Source organism: Cyprinus carpio, chromosome B23, assembly GCF_018340385.1.
Source record: "Cyprinus carpio isolate SPL01 chromosome B23, ASM1834038v1, whole genome shotgun sequence".
In the NCBI taxonomy this organism is placed as follows: Eukaryota; Metazoa; Chordata; class Actinopteri; order Cypriniformes; family Cyprinidae; genus Cyprinus; species Cyprinus carpio.
In genome coordinates, this window is record NC_056619.1 from 15,476,697 (window position 1) to 15,485,618 (window position 8,922).

An 8,922-nucleotide genomic window follows, 5' to 3' on the forward strand; every position below is an offset into this window, starting at 1 on the left:
TTATATATGAACATACCAATTACACAAAAAACACTGGCTTTTGACTTCACAGTATCTGCCTTCTCTTGCTGTTTTGCAACATATTACAACATTCACTGTATTTAGCAGCAGGTGGCGTTACAGTCTTCCAATTTTCATTTTCAAAGTAGGTATACTGGCATGATAATCAGTGTTGGAAAGGTTACTTTGGAAATGTAATAGGTTACAGATTACAAGATGATCCTATTTAAAATGTAATATGTTTATGTCTTATATGTTTATAAGTTACTGATTACAGATTACAAGATGATCCTATTTATATATATATATATATATATATATATATATATATATATTTTTATTTTTAATGTAATATGTTTATGTCTTATATGTTTATAAGTTACTGATGATATATATTTATTTAAAGCAGGCAGGGTTAAAGTTACTGTAATGCTCAACACTAATTCCTGTCAGACTTTCACAATTTGTTATCACTTAAATTCAGATTATAATCATATAATTTTAAAGCACAGCCACCACAAAATCAGACTCTAGAACCTCTTTTTACTTTGAGATCATTCTGAGGTAAAATACAGATTTAAAATCATAACAAGATAAAGCTTAATAGCTCTGATACTGTTTTTGAGATCAAATCCTTTACATATTATGACAGGAAACACTGGCATCTAACAAAGCCTTAGGGGGGGGGAAAACAGTTAATCTTAAAAAAAATTAAGCATAAACACACATAGGAAATAAAATGGTTATTGAATAAGCATGAGTACTATTCTGTCCTAAACTCCTAAAGCATGGTGTCTCATATTTATAGAAGTCAATGCAGTTTGGGAAAGAACTTAATTAACTTAATATCTCTCTCTCTCTCTCTCTCTCTCTGTGTGTGTGTGTGTGTGTGTGTGTGTGTGTGTGTGTGTACAGTGTGGTGTGTGTGTGTGTGTGTGTGTGTACCTGAAATGTTGTCCCCACGAGGGAGAAAAAAATATATAAATAGTACTCTCTCTCTCTCTCTCTATTATGTTTATCTGGAAGTGTAAAAATGCAAACAGGTGTCTGTAAGGTTTAGGGTCAGAGGACAGAAAATTTAGTTTGTGGTGTATAAAAGTAATAGCCACAATTCACACAAACAAACGTGTGTGTGTGTGTGTGTGTGTGTGTGTGTGTGTGTGTGTGTGTGTGTGTGTGTGTGTGTGTGTAATTAAGATGTAACCCCCTTTGTAATAGTTAACATTTTCATAAGTAACAGTAATTTAATTACACATTTTTCTCTCAGTAACTGTAACATATTAGTTACATTTGATAAATGATGCTAAATCATATGCAAACAATATAAGAAAATGTGATACGATAATAATAAAGAAGGTTACTGTTTTATATTATTTTACCATTATTACAATGTTTAATAATATTTAACAATAACATAACTCCTATTTATTTCGTTTTATTTATAGGGAACTTTATCACTAATATTAGCTGTTTTTTTATACTTCACTTCTATACAGTTAAAAACTGCGTTTATTTATCTACGTATGAAATTTTGTATTTCATTTTGACAGAAATCACATGAGTAACATGTTCAACTGTGTTCTTTGGTAAACACCAGCCAAGCCCAGAGAGCGTGACGTCATCGGCAGAAAAACGTAAACAGGAAGAGAAGAAGCGCCGAGCGAGCAGGGCTCCGGTTTGTGTTGATTAAAAGTCAGTTCAGCTCAGTTCAAGCTTTGTTGTTTTTTGCGCGTTTACTGTATATTACTTACACAAATTAATTAACAAATATTTTGTCATATTGAAAACGTCTCATAGTCTATAACACGTTTAATACCGAATTATTGCTAAAATGGACCCCAGACACAGACAGATACTTCAGAGGAACAGGTCTAATCTAGTCACGGCATTAAATCCTAAAGAAATCTGCGATGGACTTTTGTCAAAGGGGGTCTTCACCCAGGACATGATCGATGAAATCAGGGTAATACTCATGTCTTTGTTTACATAGATGGGAAACTGGGAACGGGATTATGAGAGTTCATATGTGGTCATTGTGAAAGTTCACAAAGGATCAGTACAATTTGTTATTTACTACTCACCCTTATCAAACCAGCATGACTTTCTTTCATTTTGTGGAACACAAATTAAGAATTCTAAACATAAAACCTGTCACAGTCACCATTCGTTTATTTTAATTGTATGGTAACATGATGCACTGAAAGTGAAAGGAAACTCAAGACTCTCAGTTTCTAACAATCTACTTAACTGTCATGCTTCATACAGGATATTCACACTTCAATTGTTAGTAATGTGCATTGTTTAGTTTACAATTATGAAGGTAAGACGATATGGCCTTTCCTGTGTGAGTGGTTCCCTTGTTGGAAAGCTGCAAATGTGAAACATTGTTGTTCTCCTAACAGAGCAAGATAAAAAGACGCGACCAAGCCAGGCAACTGGTGACAGACTTAGAGACAAGAGGGAGTCAGGCTTTTCCAGCCTTCCTGGAGTGTCTGCGTGAAACAGGCCAACATGCCCTCGCAGAGCTCCTTCAGTGTGGAGATGGTGTTCGTCTGCCTCCTTCTGTCCCCATACAGCCTTCACTGATCCCTCTGCCAGTCCGTAAGTGTGTTGCTATGATTTTCCCTAAAGTATATTAAAAGATGCATAGAGATATCTTATTTGATCTTATTATTCAATGCAGAAACTCCAGTATATATAGAAAAACCAGACAGACCTGATTTTACTCCACCACTGTTAGAACCGGTGAGACCAAAACCACTCCCTGTGCCCAATACTCCTACCCCATGTGAGTCAGTCCTGTTTTAATTCTCAGTAAAGTATGTTATTTCTCATCTTTTAAATACTACCAATTAAAAAGTAAATGGCAATTTGGTTAGAAAGCATGAATAACCTTTGGATTCATGCATTTACACAGTTCCTGGAGCTCCAGTGGTGAGACCAAACAGACCGAGAAGAGACAGTATACAGGTAAACGCGGTCATTCTCAGCAAGTAGACAGTGTTTAGGTAAACGGGTTTATTGTCGGGATGCAATTTTGTATTTTTTAATGGTTGTTTTTTTTAATTTTTTTATACTGTTATTGTGTTTGGGGTCAGTGAGATTAGATATGGCTTCTAAAAATTCAGCTTTGCCATCACAGGAAGTAATTACATTTCAAAAGATAGTAAAGTAGATAACAGTTCTGTCCTGACAACTCTCTGAAAGATTAGCATGGTAATATTTATAGCAATGTTAATGTATTTGGTCTTGGCGGAATAGATCTGCTACACTGCTGCTGATGAGGCAGAGCAAGTACTGATACTTGCAACTGTCAGTACATCCACAGACATGCTGCTGTGAGCATGCAGACTTCCTGTTGCTGCACATATAACATGCATGAAATTACCTGTAGCAGATCTAGACAGGTGGAGCTGGGGAAGGTGGAGGGTTACTGAAACGTGCAGCAAACCGCTACAGCAAACACTGGTCGAGTATTTGAATGTTGAGCAGCGAGCTCACTGGCTGCTGATGCAACAAAACCCAATTTGCTGCGCCATGTGAATAATGATGTGATTATATCAGACTGAGATAGGACTTATCAGCCTGCGGCATCTAAAGTTTCATGACAAAACAGAATTTATTTTAAATTATAATAAAAGTTGTTTTTAGTGTATTTTGCTGTATTTGTTTGATCAAATAAATACCACTTTGGTGAGCATAAGAGACTTCTTTGTAAAACAACAACAACAATCTTAATTGCACCATTGTTACCTAACCACCCACTTAATATTTTTTGTGCAGTGCTATAAGATGGATGCCAGTCCTTGTGGGATCTGCCTGATTATAAACAATGTGGATTTTGACCCAGACTGTGATCTAAAAGATCGGAAGGGGTCCGACATTGACTGCGACAAGATGGAGAAACGATTTAAAGCTCTCAACTTTGAGGTTATTGCAAAAAGGAACTTGAAGCACAAAGTAAGCACAGTGCTTCCCCTTCTTCTCACTGTAAACAAAGCATTAGGATGAAAGTCTGTCTGTCTTAAATACATTTTAAAAGTGAATAATAACATGTTTCTCCCCTCTGTAGCGCATAAGACATGAGATGGCATCTTTAGCAAAGAGGGATCATTCTGCGTATGACTGCTGCGTGGTGATCATCCTTTCACATGGTACTGAGGTAAAACCAGTCATATTTTTCTTCAAAAACAAAAGAGGATATATGTTATATTTGTGTTTCACATTTATGCAGACTATTAGTTTTCAACAAAGAAGTACAACCTGCAAAGAAATTTTATTTGCTTCCTCATTTTTTGTAGAACACCATCAAGCTATCCAATAAAAAAAAAAAAATTAGTGCAATTTTCTCATTCTGCTTTGGTGCTCGACATTTCTCTAATGTTTAGGCAAACCACAATCGTTTTCCCGGAGCAGTTCATGGTGTTGACGGACCAGCTGTCCCAGTTCAGTTAATCACAAACTACCTCAACGGCCAGAACTGTCCTTCTCTGCAGGGCAAGCCCAAACTGTTCTTCATCCAGGCCTGTGGAGGAGGTGGGCATCTCAGAAATCACATTTACTGCGGTTCTGCGAATTTTCATGTTCAAACTCCAGTCATTTCAGTTTGATTGTTATGGAATATTGTTTCTGGGTCCAAACATCTATGTGTTTCATTTGAGAATACTATCCCAACAGGACATTTATGAGCACTAGTATTTATTCATATCACACATTTAGGGCATTGATATACTCACAGAGAAGTTCTTTTTTTGTTCTTCATTTAGAGGTTAAAACAAGTTTGAATGCCGTCCACACTGCTGAAATGATGTTTTGATGAATATAGAAATGCATGCTTTCCTCTCTGTAACAAAAAAAACTAAAATAATAGTGGTAAGAAAACAGCTGTTTGATCATATTTGCATGAGCGAACTTCATTTTGGCCTTATTTAGAAATGATATCCCACCAGTTCATTCTTCATTTTTGCTTAAAGTATACTTGGGCCTTTAAGCTAAGCTTTTAAGAACTCACAGTGTACACTACAGTCTTCATGCTCACAGCATACCGGACAACAATATTTTAATGATTCATAAAAGATGAATCACTGTCTGGCTTAAGCTAAGGATCATAATTTTTTATTAGTATTACAGCTCACCATGAAGAATTTCACAACTGGTTCAAGTTAAATTCACAGTACTGACCAACAGAAAGCTGCTTGGTTTGTAGGACACTTCAGTGTGAGCTGTGCTTCATACATCGCTGCATTATTTATGATAGACAATGGACCTTTTCCAAAATGTTGCTAATGTGACCATATGTAAAAATAATCAGAGGTTTTTAAATCTAACATTTCCTAGTGTGCTGTAGTTTTTCAGATTATGCTAACTTTTTTCTTCTCTCATTTAGGTGAGAAGGACACAGGTTTTGAGGTTTCTCCTGATGAGGTGGAGCCATCTTTGGGTGGGATAGATGACCAGATGGACGCTATTCCCATATCCTCCAGTAGTGACTCTCTCAGCACATCTGATGAACTTGATGCTCGGGCCACTTTGCCCACACCCAGCGACATCCTGGTGTCCTACTCAACCTTTCCAGGTCTGTGTTTTGGTCATTACAGAATAACATGTTGTGCCTTAAATAGTTTTTTTGCTTGATTAATGTTTCCCTTTTGATTGGCAAACACAAGTAAAGGACACATGCTAATGCATTTGCAGGATACGTCTCCTGGAGGGACACACAGGCCGGATCCTGGTATGTGGAGAATCTTGATCGTGTGCTTGAGGAGAATGCTGCCACGGATGATCTGGTGACCATGCTAATGATGGTAAGTCTTTGTCCCATAAAGCTTCTTAAAACAAATGCTAGATACAATAAATATGTCCTTAAAAATGCAAAAAATAAACCACACCAAACCAAATTATGCAATCAAAATCTCCTCTGCTTACCAAGCCTGCATATATTTGATCCAAAATACAGTAAAAATCTGATTCCTACTGGAATTCAAAGCCATCACAAGGCGATGGAGACACATTTGATAACATGTCACATTATGAAGCAGATGTTGCCTGTATATTCTTGTGCAGAAACTCAACTTTCTTTTTATTTGAAAATTAAACTTAGATCTAATGATCTGTAGATGAAAGAACTTATGAAAACTACTGTTATTTTATATTCATTGAAATTTTGTGCTGCAAACATTAATGACATCTTTAACTACTGGCTGGCAAGTGGTCATGGTATAAGTGGGATAATCACAGATGGTGTGCATTAAAGTTAAAGAACCACCTAATGTAAATTATATAAATCATTTTTATAGCTGTTCAAGACCTGGGGGTCAACCATTTTGCTGAATGAGATCACCCTTGGTCATCATTCATGTTTAGGTGGGGATTAATACAGGGTAAATGTACAGTAAGTAGTGAGTCATGACTTAAGCGAATGTAAACAGGTGGGAGAAATAGCTGGATACGGTTAAAAGATCGGATCTGTGTATAAAGCCCTGCAGTGTAAATGCAGACTTAAGTTTGTCTCCTATGTCCAAAAAAATAAAGCTAAACCTACTTTACGTTAGATTAATTACATAGATTAGTTAGAGAGTTAAGCAAAAATAGACACTATTAATATCATTTGTGCCAAAACGTAATATACCAAAATGTTTTGGTTTGATTTTCAAGTACAAATAATTATATTTATACATAGTGTGTGTGTATATGTGTATATATTTAATAATTATATTTATACATAGTTATATATATATATATATATATATATATATATATATATAATATCTGTTTTCTTTAGGTAAATAATGCAGTCTCCCAGATATCTGCCAAAGGCCTGTATAAACAAATGCCCGGATCTTTCAACTTCCTCCGAAAACATCTCTACTTTCAGGCTTCACTGTCATGACCACTTTTTGCTGCAGTGGGAACACTACCATGCACTTGATATAATGTGATAAAAAACATATTTCATATTTCAACACATATGTCATTTTTTTTTCAATCATAAACTGAACCACATGAGCAGAACATTTGACTGGAATTTTTGGTTTTAACATGATTCTATTTTTAGAATTCTACATTTGCAAGCAGAAGGTACATTTCACAAATATAATCCACTGAAAACTTGTAACTTGTTAACTCTAAAATTGCAGATGTATTTTTCTTTACATTCTGTAGTGCACAGCAGTAGGAGAACAATAGACTTTTAATGCAGATGTGGTATTTGATGGTGGTTAACTGCCACACTACATTCTTAAGAAATATCCAGTTGCATAATGTGCATCTTTTCTACTGAATAAAATATACATTTCAGATAAATAAAAATCTAAAATAAACCGTATAGTTCCATTAATGAGACTAATACAGTCACAAACAGACTTCGATTTATATTTATCATGGGAAACAGATAAGACACTCAGGGGAGGAAGGAAATGAATAGGTCCTCACATGCTGACACCAATAAAACACATATAAGAGCAAAAGAAAAGTGTGAGAATGTGAAAGCGAAGCTAGGTCTCACTTAACATGTTTAATAATAAAGTGCAAATTTCAACTGTTAACTGTTAACTTGACTTATTTGGTACTAAGTAGGTGTCCTCTGTTGCAAAAACAGAACAGAACATATCTGTTTTTATTTCCTTCTTTTGTGCGTCAAAACTCTGAATGGATTAAATAAATAGGAACATTACAGCTGCACAAATGAACAAAAATGACCTGTGATGCAATCTGATCCATACAAGCCACTTCTCCTTCCGTTAAAAGAAAACTGAAAGGTCATAATGCTTAGCTTGGGGTCAAAGCAGCTACCAATTTTGATGCTTCAGGATCAAAGCGTTTTCCACTACCCATGTTTGTTTCGACCTTATTATTGTCGACCTGTGTGGAAAGATCTTCAATGGAAACTTGCCACTTGCCACTTACTTTCAGAATGACATCAGTCCTTTTAGATGTATAAACAGACAGACATAAATAGTCTTTACTAAGGCATATAACCCCATAATAAAGCATGTTAGATAAATGGCTGCTTGAATCCAAATTGAAAAGATAGTGTTTGTGAAAGTGAGAAAGCACGGTGAGGGAGGAGGGGCCAGTGAATTGATGTTTTACTCAGCATTCAGTACACTTGCTGTCAGCACACAGTGACCGAGTGAGGAAGGAGGAGAACGATTTTGTCTTTCCCTGTATCTCACAGTGCTTGTGTGCGATAGAAAAACGCTGTTTAAGAGGATATACTGAGAATGCCAGTGTGAACATCTGCAGGAATTACTAAGGTACGTGTTGTGGGTTTACTTACAAAAACAAAAATAGCACGATTTTGTTGTTTTATAGTGTGATTTATTTTGTAGTTGTCGGTTTGCATGTGTTATTTGATCAGTTTTCATACATTACTTTTGGCTAATACCAAAATATAATTCATAATGCATATTAAACATATTTTCACACATATTGCTAAAGTAACTTCCTCAGGAAATAATATTCTGAAAAACAGAGTTTTATCCAAAGCCAGCAGGAGTAGATGGAGATAAATCTTAAAATTTGCTTGTTGTTGGGAAACAATTCCTGAATATGTCTGCTAACATTTGGAGATCTGAAATCAAGTATTTCGGTGAACGTTTAGTTACTTTCATGAGATGTAAATGGGGAAGTTTCTGTGAAGAATGATAGAAGGAGAGAGTCTGAGGGGGTGGCCTGTTGTCATGACTCATGGTGAAGTGTGCTTCTGCCGTCTGATTTGCTCTTAACACAGGAAGTCTGCTACCTTCCCCTTTTTGTCTCCCTAGATTTGCAATATGTTCACTACAATAGAACAGTGCACTGTACATCCACTGTACTAAAGGTCACTGTAGAATGACTGCTGTGACATGCTGAACGATGACACTCCTGGTGTGTCTCTGTGTGTGTGTGTGTGTGTGTGTGTGTGTGTGTGTGTGTGTGTGT

The 8,922-nt window shown here is 36.0% G+C and overlaps 2 protein-coding genes across 2 annotated transcripts in view; both read left to right on the plus strand.

Annotated features, from left to right (window-relative positions):
* The first annotated feature begins 1,614 nt into the window (after positions 1-1,614).
* On the plus strand, positions 1,615-6,962 carry LOC109048790 (caspase-9). Its single transcript, XM_042750058.1, has 10 exons — positions 1,615-1,963; positions 2,403-2,601; positions 2,684-2,788; positions 2,918-2,970; positions 3,784-3,960; positions 4,073-4,162; positions 4,389-4,536; positions 5,387-5,575; positions 5,695-5,804; positions 6,782-6,962. Exons 1-10 carry the CDS (start codon positions 1,832-1,834, stop codon positions 6,887-6,889), a joined length of 1,311 nt encoding a protein of 436 aa, XP_042605992.1. The 5' UTR covers positions 1,615-1,831; the 3' UTR covers positions 6,890-6,962.
* Positions 6,963-7,521: 559 nt separating this feature from the next.
* The window catches only part of LOC109048791 (rho GTPase-activating protein 4-like), a 13,847-nt gene continuing 12,446 nt past the window's right edge, over positions 7,522-8,922 (plus strand). The window contains exon 1 of the mRNA XM_042750057.1: positions 7,522-8,255. The gene's annotated coding sequence lies outside the window, so the exon portion shown is untranslated. The remainder of the gene's footprint in view (positions 8,256-8,922) is intronic.